Here is a 19,444-nt window from a genome sequence, read left to right as displayed (position 1 = left end):
GACTGTAGTTTAAATGTTTATACCAAGTTTTCTCTACCAAACAGACATCATCACTTTCTGTAGAAATAATTAGTTGACACAAGGGCATGGAAGGGTTTTGGGTGAATCCAGAGGGACTATATTTCAAATGCAAACTTCACAGAACCCTTGGGCTATTTCAAAGTCAAATGGAATGCATTAGTCTGCATCTGTGTAAATGTTTTACAAGAAACTGGATTCTTAGGTACCCTTACACACCCTTGTGTACTTCTCTGTACGGACTTAAAGTCCCTGTCAATCCTAGCTCTCACATAATCTTACACCACCATGTTGTGAACTATTTCCTCTGGAAGCCTATACAGAAAGTAGTCTGGGTGCCATCCTAGTTAGTTTTGTGCAAGAGGAGTGAACAGAAAAACTAACTAGGATGACACCCAGGCTGTACAGAAACAAAAAAGAAATACTGGTAGCTCTTTTCCATTTACACAATGCACAGCAAAAGCATAAATACATGTACCAACAACACACACGAAGGCAATACTACATTAGCGGCCTGTGTGTTACATCAATATTTACATTTTACTGGTACTAATTTTGTCCAGGGTCTTTCCACACTTGGGTATATTTTATGTGAAAAAAGTGTGATTAAAAGTACACATAGTTACAGAAAGTCAGTCTTCATGGCATTCTTTGCTCCTCAAAAAGTAGTTCAATACTGTAATCACAGTCATTTTTTGTCACATTCTTTGTCTTCCTTTCTGTGCATACAAACAGCAATTTTGTCCAAAATAAGATAAAAATAACCAAGGCTGTAGTAAAGGGATACTAGTATAAAGAATACAACACTTCAAACAGGTGCTATTCTTTAGATGCTCCAGCAGCCTATAGATGTGATAGCTTAGCCTCCGTTGCAGGCTCTGAACCGGCCTTTTTTGGGTCCAAATAATATACTTTTGCAGCCAGCCCGTAACCATCAGCCACTACGTTACGGGCTGGCTGCAAAAAGTATATTATCTAACCCCAAAAAAGGCCGGTTCAGAGCCTGCAACGGAGGCTAGTGATAGCTCCTTACTACACTCTGGGCAGTAGCACATTTTATTTGCAAATGGTTTCCTAACAAAAACATTAAGAAAGAAAGAAACCCAATAACAATAGATGACATCTGTTATTGACTTCTCAGGTCTTGTTAGAAATACACAACCCTCCAAAATGACATCTAATACCAGAGTACCAACAGATGATGTTTACCATAAATTTCCTTTGTTCTAATGTGTAAGCTCATTATCAAGACTAGAACAGGAAAAATAATTTGAGCAAGGATAAATCAAACACAGTGTAAAAAATGGTAGAAAGATTAAAGTGCATCTACGGTATTCTACGTTTGGCTGTCTTTCAAGGTACAGCCCTTCCATTTCAAAGGCGCCCCGCCGTCATGTTCCGGGAAAACGCCATATAATATAGATATGTACAACAGTTGGTAGCTTTCCAGTTTAGCCTACCTAGGCTAGTTTCTTTCAATGCAAAGCTGCAGTGAGTAGAAGTTGCAAAACTGGAAGACAGTCTCCTTGACTTGTCCAAGTGTAGTGAATTAATTTTTCTGCCTAAAAAAACAACAAAATAACCCAAAAAGCAAACATTTCGACTTGTGTATAAATTTGAATGGCAATCTGAACCACAATATTTCTACTTTATATATACATTTCTTTCGTATTTTGGTCCGACAATTTTGCTCCGATTTCAAACCTTTACCAATTATGGTTACATCATACATAATTATGGATCATTTAAGAAAATCAAAATGTCCAAAAATCCACAAATAAATCTGTCTTGGTCTCAAGAAGTACATTGAAACAAATCATTTCTGGGACATGTCCATGAGACTGACATTAAAGTCAGTCAAGCAAAGTAAAACACTGAAAAATAAAGACAACACAGAAACAACCAACATCTTTGCTACCGTTACAATTTTGCACAACATCTATTGCAAGCTTCCCTACCCATAGTGGGCGTGTATTTGATTCATTAGTGTCACCGTAACTTGAAGTACTAAAGTACAAAACTCCAATGTTCATACGAACCTGCATCCCCAAAAAAGCTATGACAGTAATACTGTACATGTATTACACTTCATACCGGTACTGTTTCTCTTTACAACAGCTATAGGTGCATAAAAGTATTGGCAGCGCTGGCCAATTTGTAGCCCCTATTTCCACCATAGATTCAAGTCATTCTTAATACTTTAAACCAGAATGACTGACAACATTTATTAGAGATACCTGCAGATTTTCTTGGACACAACAAAAAAGTCTACCTAAGTAAAATAAAAACTACATCTATAGTACAAAACAATAGAACAGAACAAAACAAAAATAATTCATAAATATCATTGACTAAACTCTAGTACTATTTACAAGATCAGGAAGCTATAAGTTCATTGCAAGCAACTTCAGAATTTACTACTGCAAAATCCCTATGTTGAAAAAAACTGTCACAGGGTAGTAGCTGTTGATTTGGATATTTTACAATGGAACAATGTCAAACTAGCCTACCACACATGCACACGTAGTATGATGACAACATCATGCATGTTTCAACTGTTTTTACATATGGCAACCAGCAGCATTAAAATTGTGGATGTTACAAATAGCGATATTCTAACAAACAAAAACAAATTGCTATTCTGCTCTCTTATTAACACGTGCGATGCTACTATTATCACACAGTGCTGTTTTTTAAAGAGATCTAGTCATATAATACAGTAAGTAGCAAATGCATTGCGTGAACCCTCCAGTACTGGCAGTGTCATACAAACCCGTAACACTTTGATTTGTAAGTTTCAGCAGGGTTGAATTGAGACACTCAGAACCTAACAGATGCTACGGAAACACACAGGCATACAAAAAAATACCTACAGACTTGAAATTGGACATTCTGAAGGACTGGACATACTGGTATATGAGCTTACTGAGTAGCAGTACATCTACTAAACTGTTCAGAACCTAATACAGCAGGAAGCATGTACAAAGCTTGCTAAACGATTGAAGGTAACACACTTTTTCTTCACTGTTATGTTAGAAATTTCCATGGGAAACCAACCTGTGGATAGGGTAGGATATAATTTATGTCATTCAATTGACCACCTAGACTAGAGTTGTATAGTTAGTTGTGAAAATGTACTTGGAACTACTGTAGGGTGGTCTGAAAGGAATGGAAAACAGGGAATGGAATACTACATTTCTATCAGTTACAGTAACAAAACTCAAATATCTCGTACCAATAAGGACCGGTGTAATATTTTAAGGTGTCAAAACTTTCATTTTGCCAGCAATGGCATTTGCTAAAAGTTTGACTATGACTGATTTATGTTTAAAACAAGCTGGATGACTTGGTCTGCTGAGCAGTTCTTAAGGAGTCCCACTTCTCAGCGCTTGCGTCGGCAGGTTTTCTTGTGCTCTGCGTGCCAGTGCTCTTGTTGACACTTGACGGAACAGTAGCTGGTGTTCCAGCAGCAGTGGTACATGGCCTCAGCCTCGCAGTTGTAACACTGGAATAGAGCAGTGACAGGTCAGCAGTGCCACCTAGCAAGTTCTAAGAGAACTGCATTTATTTGGTGAGGTATAGGTGAGGTGACTTTTTTTGTTCAGGAAATTAGTAGGTAGGCAGTAACACTGGTGTACAGATAGGGCTGTTCTAAGCTCATCTGGGCTTCATATACAGGGAAACAATAGAGAATGCTAACAACACCACTACTGAGAAAGACGTTACAGGCTGCTTTATAGTGTTTTACATCTAATTCAATTTCACAGTTGTGAAGAGGTCACGGGAACAAACTGGAAAATTGTCGAATTTTGGGTTGAAAACAGAAGTTGTTACAAGGCTGTATGTAACTTAGTTAAAGTTATTACAGTACTTACCCACTGACGTCTCTTGACAAAAGAGATCTCGGCCTTGTGCTCCTCCTCCATCTGCTTGCGGTCCACCGTCTTGGAGGTCTCCACTTCCTCCTTGGCCTTCTTGACGGCCTGTTCCACCTCAGACTTGTTACTTGAGGCAGCCTTGGCCAGGGCTTCTCGCTTGTCCTGATCATGTTCACTCTTCAGCTGCAAGTGCAGGGCAAAACATCTACTGTTTCAAGTTTGCTGTCAGGTAGATTTAGCTCAAGTCTTTCACTCCTTACTAACCTCAAGTGAAGGTATAAAACTTAGACAAAAGCACAAGTTATTGTGATAATCTTAGGATAAGTGCCTTATAAGCTTGTTTCACTTGCCGTGCAAGCAAAAAGACAGCACTTGTTGATCCTATTCTTTGTTAGATCAGTACTACAACAATAGCAAACAGAATTGATCTAGCTTTGAGAAAGCTGCCCTACCTTATCTGTCAGGTCCTGTTCAATCTGTTCCTTCTCCTTCTTGTGATTCTCCTCCATTCTCTCCTTAAAGTCGGAGAATATTTTATTGTATTTCTCGTGACAGGCACAGGCGGGTGCAGTGGACGCCGTCGTCTGTACGAACTTGGTCTTGGTGCTCGGAGCCTTCCCCTCTGCGGCCGCGGCCCACTTCCGCGTCTGTGTGGCGACCGTGGAGACGGAGGCCTTCTGGGGCGTGGCGGGCGGGGTCGGCTGCAGAACCTCCCCTGTGGAGCTCACCTGGTTCACTGCTTCTGCAAGCTCCTGGCAAAATGAACACGTCAAAATTTAGAAGGCTAGAAGCCACTTTTGCTACCCATGCAAAATGTGTGACCACAAAGATAGTCCAAAAACTGTTAAGAAACTCATGGACCTTAGGGAAACTGATTACTAGAATAGAGACAGGGAATCCAATGCAAAATGACTAATTATAGCTACAGTATAGGACGTTTCTACCACGAAAGCTGCATCTGTATCTATATAGACAGTATAACCGCCCTTCTGCGTAGCACACCAGCTGCATCATCATAATCATCATCATCATCATCAACCACATCTAAAGGCAGACATAGGGAAAGCAATACAACATTTTTGGGTCCATATCAGGTAACAAAGCTCCAAAGCTGGCAGGATACACCGCGGTCTTTTCAACTTTTTACCTGTTGGTCCCCGTTGGATGTGCTGGAGATGGGTTCCTCGGATTCAGACACGTCATCCTCGCTGTCATCAGCATCCTGCATGGTCTCATCTTCATCATCCTCGTCCTCCCCTTCACTGTGGGAGGAGCCCTGCGACTCTGACTCGGACAGGGGGTTGGTCTGCACGTGCTCTAGCCTGGACTGGAGGGGCACAAAAATACTCATTGGTTATCCCGCTGATGGAAAAGAGATGGCTAAATTACAGTCATGGAGTGCCCCCTGTTGACCATTTTGTAAACTGAGGACATGGACAGGGGGTCGGCCTGCACATATCCTAGCCTGGACTGGAGAGGCATAAAAATACTTATTGGCAATCCCGCTGATGCCATCAGCGTAACAAAGGAAAAGAGATGGCAAAATTACAGTCCTGCAGTGCCCCCTGTTGGCCATTTTGGAACTGCAGCTGTAATAGAAAAAAAAGGCTCATTGGTAATCCTACTGCTGCCACCAGTGTAACAAAATTACAGTCTTGCAGTGCCCCCTGTTAGCCATTTTGGAAATTGCAGCTAAGAGGATAACATGCTGCTTTGGTGTGCATTCTATGATTGATTTTTTTCTCGTTGGGAAAGGCAACATTCATTTAAGAGACAGACATTGAACAGTGAACCCAAAAAAGCTTGTGTCCGTGACTCCTAAAGAAGTTGAGAAGGGCATATATTAGTCTTTTGCCAAAAATAAGTAACGTCAGTTTCAAATCTGATATTTTGAGTCACAAAGATTAATAACTACAATATGGACTGTGTCTGTTGTCTATCATACTCTGTAGGATGGTACCTGATGTTCCTGTACTTCGTCGTAGGCTCGTTTCCACGCAGCTGTTCGCTTCTTCTGGAGCTGCTGAATGTTGATGTCGATGGACTTAATACAGTCGTCTGTAATCCAGGCTCTGAAAAAAAAAAACAGTATCACTCTTCTATCAAGGAAATGGCAATTTAGCCAGACATTTGTCAAATACTGTTGTATTCTATTTACGTCATACCCTCCCCAAAATACACACATTCAATGCGAAATGCGCCAGAAGTTGAGAGAGTTTTGTGTCATCGAACAAAAAAATTGTAACAACATCAATTCCAACCTCCAAATCCGGTATTCAAATTTTCAACAGTGGCGCAACCGGCGTTCTCGAAATGCAATCTAAATATTCTATGGAAACCCAAGTGATAAAAGTAAAAGCCCCGTGCAGTAATAAAAGTTAATGCCTGGTCCGGAACACCCGTATCAAACGTTTTTGCAGCCCAGGTATGACATAATTATCTTCTCACCTCTGGTGAAGCCTCCCAAAGAACCTGACATCTGATTGGCCGTCCTTATTCTGAAGCACTTTAGCTGGCCACCAACCAAAACCCTTCATCTTGGCCCACACCAGGGCGTGGGGAGGGTCCTGAGGGGGCAGGGGGGCACAAGGTCAAGAAGTTGTAGGTCAAGTTTGTAATATTCGTATCTAAAGACAAATCAATCTCTACAAATGGATATGATACTGAGATTATTTCTGGACATTTCAAGTGACATCCATCACTCTTCTTCCACTAGAATGAACTGACAGAACAATACTAGCACATGAGATGTAACAGTAAAAAACAATTGACCAGGACAAAGTAACTGACTCCACTCCCATTTGTTGTTTGTATATGTCACTGATTCAGTATCTACCAGTGATAATTACTGGAAAATAAGGCTATAACACAATTTGAAAGATGGTTACCTTCACAACATTTTGAAAACTTTTCAGCCAGAATGATACTTACTGTCTTAGTATGTTTAAGGCTACAAAAGAGAGTTTTTAAAAGTTTGCACTTACACAAGGTCTGATAAACCAGTCCTTCAGGTTTCTGGAGTTGGACATCATGTAGCAGTCCTTACATAGCTGGATCTCTCTCAGCTGTGGGAACAACATATACAAGGTAAGTTAGAAGATAATAAGTCTGTGCCTCCTTTTTTCATAATCATCGGGCATTGCTCTTATATTATTGTGAATGAAAAAAACAAGAGTTACAAAAGTCTGATCTACATAATGAACTAAATTCAGACTTCATTTTTCTACTATCCTTCCTTTGAAAAACCCCTAAATTTCCATTACATATACAGGTATACAGACATCTACAAAAAAATAATGGCAACTAAAACTAGTAAAAGATTCGACTCACATCATGTCTGCAGTCGGCCAGCACTACTCTGGCCAGTTCGGTGTACTCGCTCTCGTCCCCGTAGTAGATCAGGTTATTGTGGAGGATCTGACGAGTTGCCGCCTCAAACTCCTCCGGACACTTGAACTTGCACTCTTCGGCCCGCTGGAAAATCAGGAGGGTCATTGTTCAGTTCTTTCAAGTTTCAGTTAGGCTATACTGATTTTAATTATATGGATGACATCCCCTGGGCACCTCAAAATTGATGCGAATGTGCAGAAAAAAAAGTCGAGCGCCCCCAAAAAAGTTGCCTTCATTATGAAATAAAAGTAACGAGGAAGGTTTTACAAATGACTTACAATTTACAGAACATGGTATAGCAAACAATTAAGTCTTTATTTTTGTTCTTTCACATTTTCTTGTGAGACTTTGGAAAACTTTGCTCAATATACATTTTGTGCAAGGAGTATGTTCACAACAAAATAAGTACATTTTACAATAGGAAAAGAGGCATTGCATGACAAAATATGAAAATTGAGTCACCTGTTGCATGACTGACAGGTCCATGTGTGTGTGGACCAGGCGAGGGAAGTTGGGGTGGTCCTGAAGACTGACTTTTCTGGACAGCTCACGGGATTGCTGAGAAAATTTTATCCAGAAACATTTCATGGTTAGTGTACAAATGTCTGCTTCTTTACTCATACTACTCTACAGGACCTAGATAGATACCAGTAATGCTAAATAAGGTCACATTTCAAATCTGGTGCCCGGCAGGGCAGTCTTGAGGAACGAAAAGTATGATATAAAAGACAACAGAAAAACAAAAGTACAAAAAATTATCTAAGGGCATGGCTGATGCATATTCATTGACATACATTTCAATTTTTCATTTCCTCTATCAGAAAATGTTGGGCTGGGCCTCGGTTGGGAAATGTGACCATACCATAACATAAGTCTGACTTTAATGATATTCAGTTTTTCCTACCTTTTCTTTCATTCTGTAGACCACAAACACGAGCATCCTGTTCAACTCCTTCTTCTTGATGGGCTGGGTCTTACGCTGCATTGCCTGAAACACAACAAATGCAAAGTCATACAACTGTAACAGTTGTTTACCTTTTCATTAGACGTTGGTAAATTATCCACAAATCTAAAGTGCACTGTAAAACAAATAAAGGTGGAACAGGCCATAATGAAATTGTATCTAATCTATACTTTTTTTAGCAACCACTTTCATCATATTAATCTCTAAATTTCATTCTAGAGGGGTCCATCAATTACTTCCGAAATACTTAGAGTTGACAAAATTAACTTTATGTACCAATGCTATATCCTTTAAAAAGCAACCGATTTGAATATGTACATACTTTGCATATGTAGATAATTTGCATATGTAGATAAAGTAGTTACAATTTGCATATCTAATTTGCATGAGTATCCCCGCCTACCTGGCAGATGGGACAGTACCACTGGGAAGCGGAGTCGCGAGGTTTACACTCCTCGGACAGACACTTGCTGTGGTAGACCCGATGACACCCGCTACAAAGGACAACCTCACCCGGCTGGTGGCACTCAAAACAGTACCAGTCATGGTCTTCTCCCTCCTGAAACAATTACAACAACAACAGTTCTCAACAACACACTCTTACATGCACTTTAACAACATTAGCTCTGTTCTTCTGTCTTAGAATTTCTGTTAGAATCAGTGAACAGTGTGTTACTCACACTGTATAAAAGAGTTTTATAAAAAAAATGTATAAGAGAGTTTCGTAAAAAAAACACTACCCTTTATCATAAAGGGAAACATTTGAAAGCTCTGATGTCATCACTTTTGAGCAATCATAGGTATGTATAGCTTCTGATTCAAGTCCATGTTGAATTTAAACTGTTACAGAAATATGCTGTATGGAATACAACTGTACAAGCTATACACATTTCTTCATCTGTAAATTTCAAGTTTCTCCTTTTGCACTAGTACATTTATCAACTGTATTTAAAGGTTCAGCTCTTGTCCTTGCAGCTTGCACTGTGTCTTCATACACATGTATAATGATGCACACAATGCATTGATGAGTTCATGACAACATGGCAGATATTAGCTCAAAGATGGAGTCAACAAAATGCAAACAATGAGTAAGTGAACACATTAACTGTTCTGCATACATGAATTATGCCCAAATCATACCGACAATGGCAATGAAAGCATGATGAAAGCCTTGAAACCTAATAGACATTTTTTGTACAATGGCCTAAAGAAATACTTCCTATATCCAATCCTACAAGTGTCACAAATATATACATATTGGCAGCTAATATAGCAACATGCCAACACTGATTTTAGTTCACTCATAGGTGTTGATTTATTTTTCTCATGGATATCTCTGACTCTATGCATGCTACTCCTTTTGAGCATCAACAGTATAGACGGTTCTGTAACTGTACTAACACCACACTATACCAGCATATCTTTAAACTTAAACTTCTGTCAAGTCAAACCTCAATGAATCTATTCCACTACCGGGCACCATCCTAAATGCATGCATTATTTTTCCCTGACCCCAACCACAGGAAACCAAAGTCCAACAACAGTTAGTTGCACAGAGATTAGTCGAACAAAGAGATGGTGAATGTGAAATGAGTAACAGAACCCACAGGCATGAAAAAGTCTGGTAACAGTGAGTGTAAGATACATTATTTTTCCCACAAAAGTTTAATCAAAGGTCCCAAAAAATACATGGGTGAGTTGGATTGTCTGATACCGGTTCAGAACCAGTGAAAGAAAGTTTCTCACTCCTAGATGCTTGTGATCAGGAATAGAATTAGGAGTCTGATATCTTAGACTTACACGGAAAAATGAGAACAATATGATTGCGTGAATCAGTTAGTTTCTTGTATTCCTTCTTCTTTCTTTTCTTTTCTTTTTCTTCTTCCTTTTCTTTTTTCCTTTGTTTTCCTTCCCTTCCCTTTCATCTCTTTGTTCTTTCTCTTCACTTTTTTCAACATTTGTCTTTCTCCTTTTGAGTTTAATCAAAGGTTAAGATAGACAGGACCAATATACTGCTACAACTGGTATCAGACAGTCCCCATGAATGAACTAGGATCCAGTGAAGAATGAGATAGCTACTGTTAGTACAGTTGTGGAACTGTGACACTTACTGTGGGATCTGTGCCTCCTGGGTCCAGAGGCACTATCTACAGCAAGGCAGACACAGCATTAATAAATCCCACACATCAAGAAAACAGACTCCTACATAATCTACATACTACCCTCTTGTAAAATTGGATGTTCTTCAAGATCTTTTTGACAAACGTTTGACAGACAATTTGGGTGACTAGTATGAGACATGAATTAGGGAAATTCATTTTGTATCATTCAAGCCAATCTAGCTATTGTGGAGAACTTAATTTGGAAAAAGATACAGGTGACCTTGCATGGTCCTTTTTTGGAAGAAAACATTATCATTGACAAAATGGGGAACATTTTAACATCCTTGGACAAACTGCTTGAAGACGGAAGAGGGTGGCTTTAGAAATCACTCTAAATTGCAAATTCAAGAGAGGAATTTCAAATTATACAAATGTAGCTCTTCCAACAAGAGGGTAGTCTTACACTACTCAAGACAGGTATACAAAACATTGATGTCTCCGATCGCGACTTACAAGGTTCAAAAGAAAAACTATGGACTAAACCTGTCCCATGCACAAGAGTATCTATAAAAAAATGGACATGCAAGAGCAATGGTTGACTTTTCAAACAAGAGATATAACTTGTACCTATGGCAATTGCCGTCTATGATAGCTCATATGTTGTTAAGATATCACTAAATACTGTACAGTGTATGAGGACTCATACTTTTCCTAAGATGGTGGCTTTGCATCTAGCCTGTATTAAGGAAACTGTCTGCAAGAATGTCAAAGTGAATTTTGAACCCTGTACTTAACTGTACTGTCTGTACATGTATGTGCTGTGTTGTGCTAGGCACTTATTCATGATCAAAGGAGAGGGATAAAACCAAAAAGCCTTTTAGGCTCTACTCTATCATACATACACATGTATGTACATCTACAAATACAACCCATTTCTAACCAACCGTTTGGTGCATTTCAAGCAATAAGCACTCACACAAAAAGGTCTAATAGAAACCAACTCTATACCTGATTGGATACAGACATGCCAGTATGTACGATAACATCTTAGGAAGATAATGGACTATTCATTATAATTTGTTGAACTGGCAAATTGCTTTCAGCTGTAATTTTTCTTCATACCGGTACTATACAACTGTTACAGCACTGTGGAATAATTTCTGACAGTGAACATAATTCATAATTGTGTGCATGATATCTTGCATGTACATTTGTATCATAGAGAGTAATCCCAGGCACACTTGCATTGTTTGAAATTCCAATGAAATAAAAATGAGCTGTAACATCGTTTTGAGAAGAATCAGATCTAGAGAGAGTTGGATGGAATGTGATCAAGGATGCAGGAAGATCCTATCCAGATGACTATAATCAGGGCTTCATCCAATGCAATAGGCAGTCTAGAGCCAAGGTCAAACACATGAATAATTTACTAGTGGTGCAAGAAAGCAGGTGTAGATAGGGACCTAGCTTTCCATGTTCAACCTCAAATCACGAACAAAAATCATGATAAAGTACAGTTTGAGAAACCAAGATTTCATCACATCCCTAAATCACAAATTTTGTATGTCTATTACAAAGAGGGTTGATAATTTTTTTGCAAACCATCCCAGGGAAAATGCCATGTTTTGACACCATGGTTATAATGTACACACACTTCAAGCTGTCTCAAGTTATAACAGATCTTCAGAATTCCGCAGCACATAGTCTAAACATGTGACATCAGACAGACACAAACGTAGTGCTATTCCATACTTAACCCAACTACTGAACACCAATTTGTAAGGTGTAATCTATTATATATGTTGGTTGTACATTTTGTCTTTTGTATACATTTTCTGATTGATTGAGTGTGCTCTTTTTGTACTTTTAATTTTAAGACTGCGTAATTCAGCCGGTTCACTTGAAAGAAGGTAACATCGGCTGCAATGCTGTTTTAATTTCTGTATGTCAATTCCTGAATAAACCATTTATATAAACACTAGTACCAAAGAACCCCGAGATTTCGACTGAGAGAAAATGTATCGGCAGCTGGAGGTACCAAAACTTCACAACAAAATTCCAAGTGTGGAATGTGACAGTGATTTGTAGTGTGCTCTGGGGACAAAACAACTGAGCAGCCATGTGTGTGATAGCTTTTACTACGGACAGGAAGTTCAACTGAAACAATTGCCTTTGAACTTCTTTGATAAACTACCTGTAAATCCTATCGGGCAAAAATGATAAACCGAAGGGATAACCTGTCTACACAGCATAAAACCACAACTTAATGTCAGAAAAACAATATCAAACTTTGATATATCACAACAACGGCAAGAAGGAATAGCTTCAGTCCAAAAAACAAGGAAAAACACCCTCCCTATGGTCCTTCTTTCAATCTTTGGTTGATCCGCAATGGCTAAACAGAAGCAAATGTAGTAGACAACAGTTATATTCTGTTTCTTTGCATTAGGACATAACCACCGCAGTAACTTTGTAAAAGCAATTAGACTCCAGCCTTGGCATTTGTCCCAGAAACAATCATTCTGCATTCAGTTGCAAGCAGGCAAAACTACCAAATCAACCTATACCTCAGATCTCATTGTATACAAACATACTCCCTTTTAGACATGTTCCTCAGTGGTTGCCAGTTAATGTACCAAAAACACTGTCCCAAACAACATGTCTCCCTCTATGGTTGAGGGGCCCAGCAACCCTTGAGTTGTTTCCAAACAATACGTTGAGTTCACAACATTAACTGCATGTGTCAATAGACCATCCTACTTTACATTGACACCAAAGTTGTACTCTGTTGCCAGCTTCAGAATATGAAATACTATCTACCGTCACCATACTTACATGTAATGCCTATACCTGTTTATTCCACCTGAAGATTTTGTTGGATTCATCGACAGAAAACTGTTCTACGAATGTACCTGTATCAGTGTATGCTATTTGTTCCATATCATACTTCATTCCTACTTGTAACTTACTGATGGAAAGTTACACCCTCGCTACTTACCGGGTCGTCGCCGACCAGCCAGTACCCCTCCTGTTCAACCCCGGCCTTCGCGCCCTTGACCCCGAGGGTCACGGTCTCGATGACCAGCCCGTCCTTCACGGCGTGGCCGAGCTGCTTCACCGTCTCGCGGTTGGAGATCTCGTACTCGCGCCCCATGTACTTGGTGATCCGCTCGATGTTCGCAATCTGCTTCTGCTCCCGGATGTGGCCGATGGCGTTCCACAGCTGTTTGACCACCTGCGGGTCGGCCGACCTCCGCTTGACCGGTCGTACCATTGTCTCCTACAGGTCACCTGAAGGTAGGGTCAAAGGTCTTAGGTCAAAACAGCGCTTAGACACAGTTTCAGTCTAGGAACAATATGGCCTTCACTATATACATTCTGCAGGTACATATCCAACAATTTAGCTTTCCCCTATATTACTAGTAGTACAGTAACATTACATTACCTGTGGATTACTGAAAGGACATCAAATCTAGATTCACAGGTTTCTAGAGTTCATGAGAACACATGTACAAATGTACAAACAAACACAATTGACCTTTTGATAACATTAATTTAGGTCATATCTTTCTGCTTGAGTTAGTAACCCTTCAGAATACAACTTACAAGACCAGCCACTAAAATTATCAATACAGACTTCAGTATGGCAGATACCCTAACTCAATGTACTAGGTTACTAACTTAGCATTTTAAACAATGGCCATCACTTGCCAACTGGATTCCACATATGTAGGTTAAAGGTTGTTGACTTTCACTAACACTAACAGCTGGTCTTTGAAATAAAATATGTCCACTTAAACCTTTCAATGCAAATATTTTTGAAATCCCAGATGACGTGGTCCTCCAACAGTCACAGATTGCTACAAAAGGTGCAGTCATTATAACATAGGACAGATAACGATACAAAAATAATCATTCACAGACAACCATGGTTAGAATATCTACTACTGGCTGGAAGCATATACAAATACAATGGGAAGATGCCAGCTGTGTGATGAAGGTCTTACGATCACAAACAAAACAGACAGATTTCATAATATCTCATTTAGTGGGTCATCTTCAAACAAAACATTTTGCTTCCTCACCTTTCCCACACAATTGCAAGCTTTTTTTCTACCTACCATGCCACATGTGACCTAATCTTTGAGGGCTTTATCCATATTGCTACTATTTTACAGGGATCGAAATACATTTTTGCAAATAGGTGCACCTACTATGTGACCTAGCTTAAAAATAAGGTGCAGAGAAAACATGTTGGGTGCAAAACATGAAATAGAGTAGAATGTCAGCAATACCTCACAACAAACCTTCTTGCCTCTCTTCAAAGCGTAAACCTGAAATTGTATGGCTTACTTAAAAATGTTTAACAAGAGATACAACAAAGGTTTAATCAATTTCTGTGACACTTAAATGTTTTATGGTAGTACCGTACATACAAAAATATCATACCAATAGTACCTTTACTTATGTAACCATACACAAATGTATAGGTGCACTGGTGCACCCATAGTTGAAAATTAGGTGCACAGCTCCAATTTTAGGTGCATAGAAGTGCACATGCACCCAGTATTACCATTACTGGTGTTACCATGGCACACAAATTGGGACCCAAATCATGCTTGCAGCTAATAACCTGGGCACAGATGGTATGAAAGTGGACTAGCCTAAACAGGAGTAGGTTTAACAGCAGTGGGGTTTTAACATCCAACTTGGGGCACAGCCACGGCTTTTAACAACAGCTGGCACTACACTGGACTTTTTTAGACCATTAAGATTTTTGAAGCTCTTCCACTTGCGTTGATTTGTCTATTGTGGTGTCATTATGTTGCCATGCATTTAAGAATAATTACATTGTTTGCATAAATAAATAAATATCGCAGGTGGTTAATTCTGGATGTACTGACAATACAAAAGGTTAGGTCACATGTAGGTGTGTATCAGATTATGATTTACAAATGAGACTTGGAAACATGGTAACAAAATGAGATTGCGCTGCATTTAAGTATAATTAATTGTAGTAGAGGTTACATGTAGGAGCACTTTCTGGTAATTGTTTGTTTCAATAAAGCCTACTGCTTTAAATGCTCTAAAATCAGACTCAGGGATCAAAATTCATTCGGGGACTGGTACACCTAACCTTAAAATTAAGGTGAACAGAAAAAATTTGGTGCACAATATAAGGTAAATGAACCCAAATTCTATAGCTAACTTTAAAATCCTAAAGAAGTAATACTACAATAGTTTTCTTATTTTTCTGACACTTAAAAATAAGTTAAAAGTCAAGAATACGCTGTATATTAGTATACAATAGTACACATGCTAAACAAGAAACTTGAACTAGACGCGACCCTGCTTTAGGGTGTGCAGGCACCGTCACGCGACAATTTAACCAACATGACAGCGACGTCAGTCTAAAGCAGACCTTATACTATAGCATTTAAATGAACAATTTGCATGTAGGTCATAACTTCCTCAGCCTCAAGTAGTTTCCTTTGTCTTATCAAGGAGGTTTAACACTTATAGACAGTAACTGATACCTTTATATAAGACATGACTTACATGCAAGTAACAAAACAACACATTTTTGACAATACTTGAAGATATAAAATTAGAACAGCATAGGGGCATCACAGAAAGTTTTGAAACCTGCCTTCGTCTTCATTACAACAACAACCAATATTTGTAAGGATCCTTCAAAACAAGAGAAGCCGGTCCAAACCTGTTTTCAGTGATTCTAGATCTTGTTCTGCCAGACAGAATGTCTGGCTGCAAGAGGTGTAAGTGGTCAGTAAGGGTGAATTAAGAGGGCTTAAGCCTGGTGGACTGTAAGTCAAGCATTTTTTGGTAGCGTTCATCAAACGTCAAAGTGTTTTGTTCAACATACATGAAACCGTTCAATACCGAACATTCACATGTATATTCTAGCATGGTGTAATGACATTTAATTTAAACATCAAAGGATATCATGTTTTTGTCATTATATGGTGTTCTATGATGAATATGAATGTACAAATATTGAGAATTTGATGTGTAATAGGACAGTAGTTCTTAAATTAGCTTCAGTTACTATGTTTGAATACATGAGTTAAAAGTATTATCAAGCACTTACACATCAAGCTCTAACCTTTAAGTTTAAGTCCTGAATAATGTCATACTAGATCTCTGTGTTATATTTAGCCTAACCTTTCCTTGAACTTTTGTCTCTTAATCATACCTGTTTGCATGAGCTTAACTACTAACAGATGTGGTCATATCTTTAGCTGTGTCTGTAGTCAAACCTTTGTAACCTTTGGTATGAAGAGTAGGACAGATACAAGATACATGAAGTATGCAAAAAGACTACATCAGGGCTAGAAATTCATTTTTGTGAATACAAAGAATTTTGGGTGCACAAGTCAACATGAAATAAAGCAAAATGTTTTTACCAAACCCTACTGCCTGAAATTCTAATTTTTCTATAGTTAACTTTTAAACATTTTAAACAAGTAATATGTCAACTAAAGTACAACAAAGGTTATATTGCTTTTTCTGATGCTTACTTTAAATTTCAATAATATTCTGTATGTAGCATACAATAGTACCTCTACCCTATAGCCCACAAAGCTATCTAGGTGCACTGGTGCACCCACAGTCAAAACATTATGTGTACAGCTTCAATTTTGGGTGCACAAAAGAGCACATGCACCCAGTATTTCGAGCAGCTGAACAAGGAAAGAGCCATCAGCCAATGGTGTGAAAGTAATCATGACAAAAACACCTGCACAATGGACAGGTGGTCTGCTTGGTGATTGATCATTGATTATAACATAAACCTATTGCTGATGTCAAATTGTTTTTAACAGAAGGACTACCTGCTCGATGATTTAGGACTGATTATGATTATCTATATGGTGAGATGATTGCCTGTGGGTCACAACAGGATGTCCATATTCAAGAAATAAAAATGCTTACATTTAAGAACAGAATCCCATACGCCATATATGGCAGATGATTTTCATTCAAATATACTATATAGTCTTCAGGGTTGTGAAGAGATATATGACCATGAATTATAGAAGTTGATGAAGGTTAGACATGTTTATAGAAGTGTCCTTCTTCCATGGTAAGGCTAAAAGCATAGGGCTCTGAGAGTCTCACAAAAGGATTATCTTGTGTTTTAACAAAAGAAAAGGTTACGGGTTAAGAAACGTTTCTTTATCAGCTAGTCCTTACCTTTCAAACAGCAACTGCTCTTGTAATGGAAGAATAGAGAAAAGAACGTTTTGAGGCTAGAGGTCTGAAGAGGTGTCATATCAGGCGTTAGCACATAATTCGCAAAGACAACTGTCTGTGCTGTTCTGTCAACATTGACATTCCTGCCTCAGTGGCCAGTCCACAGATAATACATCAGCACCTGTCAGAGTCACAGAACACCACATGTGGGTTACCTTATGGCTTCTGATAATCCCTAGCAGTACTGCTGGTGTCACTACTGGTAAGTTGACTCACTAAAGACACTAATGCAGTAGTGGCCAGAGGTTCAAGGCCCAAATTTGACTCTACAGCCACATGAGGACACATGTGACCCAACCAAATGATGGATGATGTACAGCGGTCTTCGTCAGATTGACGAACCACCAAACAGAAATGCTTGTGTCACTACTGGTAAGTTGACTCACTAAAGACACTAATGGCAATGCAGTAGTTTCCAGACCCAAGAGCCTGTTTATTATGTGTCTCTGAGTGTCACAAATATAAGCCTGTTCATGGATCCAACTGCCCATGTGTAGGTCAAAGGTGAAGGCCCCTGAGACATAAACAAACATGTTAGAACATTGTTATGCAAACCGATGGAAGGAGGCCATATATATCTGGACATGTATAAAGCATGGACGAGACAAGAACTGTTTACAAGTCAGGGACCTTCACCTTTGACCTGTGTAGTTGGATCCGTGAATGAGCTTATATTATGTTCAGTATCTTTTTACCATATTGAAACAAAAATGGTCCATACAATATTTGAATGGGTAATTACATGCAGTTGCCAAAATATGCTGATATATGAAATTGTTGCGTCACAAAAGTATACAGTCTGTAAATTTTAATCCTTTTTTCAACTTAGTAACTACGTTTGTATTCTTCCTGATGTCTTCCGCCTTCATCTTATTGTAGATTCTGCTGCCTTTCACGGGTTGCTTCGCTGAGAACGGTTGTCACCAAGTGGACTGAGTGTAGCCTTGAATGTTTCCAGGAAGTATCAGAGACACTGAGACATTGATTGAAATTCTGGTGAAAGTAAAAACTTGTCCTGTAGCCAATGAAGGTTTTAGGCTAAACCTTTGACAAAAGATAACATTAACCTTAAGCAAGGAGGTTTGCCTTAAGGCACAAGACCACAGAAATTACGAAACATATCTTCTGTTCCGTTTTCCAACCACAAGCGCAAGCAAAGCCACGTGATGTATTTTCCGCGGAAAGACAAAATCAACCACTTGCAATAAATCAACATCATACCTCAGCCTACGGCGTGTATCATCCAAGGACATCCCCAAACACTGTCTGTTTACGTTTGATTGGAGCGCTGGCTTCCCTAATTTTTTTTAGCCCCGCCCCTAGTTTCATTAAAATTACCTTTAAATAACAATCTACTAATTTCACTTCAACGCAAAGCCTTAGGTCTCATGTTAAGGAATCGTATCTTGGCCCAAGAATAAGGAGAAAGCACATGGTTTCGGCTGAGACGTCTTCCGGTGTCCGTCTGACTTCCTGGGTGAGACACGACGCGCTACGATCCCTGTTCCATAGCCATGTTGGTTCGAACAAAAACGCTACTGGAAAACTCCATTTCAAAACATTCCAGACGCTGGAATATACCAAACCTTGGTGAGACGTTAGTACTGGAGACTTACCAAAGTTGGGAAGATACGTGTCGATCCACCAAAGAGGAAGAAAAGGCTGTGAAGATGGGTAAAAGATTCCGTTCTGAGTTAAAATTCCGGCCACACAGCGTACACAGCCTCGAGAAAATACATTCGCGTGCTGTAACGTCACGGAAGCACACAAACTGATGACGATTGGCGATACCAACGGGAGAGGATTAATATAATTTAAGC

At 39.2% G+C, this 19,444-nt stretch overlaps 1 protein-coding gene across 2 annotated transcripts; it reads right to left on the bottom strand.

The window, feature by feature from the left end:
- Nucleotides 1–3: 3 nt before the first annotated feature.
- Nucleotides 4–19,386, bottom strand: LOC136447554 (zinc finger MYND domain-containing protein 11-like). 2 transcript variants are annotated; one of them, XM_066446549.1, is made up of 14 exons: nt 19,241–19,386; nt 13,351–13,643; nt 10,362–10,397; nt 8,654–8,809; nt 8,191–8,274; nt 7,749–7,844; nt 7,227–7,370; nt 6,881–6,961; nt 6,345–6,463; nt 5,857–5,968; nt 5,044–5,223; nt 4,349–4,648; nt 3,894–4,079; nt 4–3,523 (listed from the first exon to the last, which is right to left on the bottom strand). In XM_066446549.1, exons 2-14 carry the CDS (start codon nt 13,624–13,626, stop codon nt 3,401–3,403), a joined length of 1,893 nt encoding a protein of 630 aa, XP_066302646.1. In that variant the 5' UTR covers nt 13,627–13,643; nt 19,241–19,386; the 3' UTR covers nt 4–3,400. The 2 variants fall into 2 exon arrangements, with proteins under 2 accessions (XP_066302646.1, XP_066302647.1); XM_066446550.1 differs by lacking the exon at nt 10,362–10,397.
- Nucleotides 19,387–19,444: the final 58 nt, after the last annotated feature.

Source organism: Branchiostoma lanceolatum, chromosome 13 (assembly GCF_035083965.1).
Source record: "Branchiostoma lanceolatum isolate klBraLanc5 chromosome 13, klBraLanc5.hap2, whole genome shotgun sequence".
In the NCBI taxonomy this organism is placed as follows: Eukaryota; Metazoa; Chordata; class Leptocardii; order Amphioxiformes; family Branchiostomatidae; genus Branchiostoma; species Branchiostoma lanceolatum.
Note: the sequence above shows the minus strand (reverse complement) of the source record. Positions and strands in the feature narration are given on the sequence as shown.

Excerpts from the sequence above, each read along its gene's own strand:
- LOC136447554 (XM_066446549.1), bottom strand. The coding sequence starts at position 13,626 with ATGGTACGACCGGTCAAGCGGAGGTCGGCCGACCCGCAGGTGGTCAAA. Across the intron at positions 8,275-8,653 it reads GGTACTGTCCCATCTGCCAG|GCAATGCAGCGTAAGACCCA; the intron begins GTAGGCGGGGAT and ends GTTGTGTTTCAG. Across the intron at positions 6,962-7,226 it reads TGGCCGACTGCAGACATGAT|CTGAGAGAGATCCAGCTATG; the intron begins GTGAGTCGAATC and ends TTGTTCCCACAG.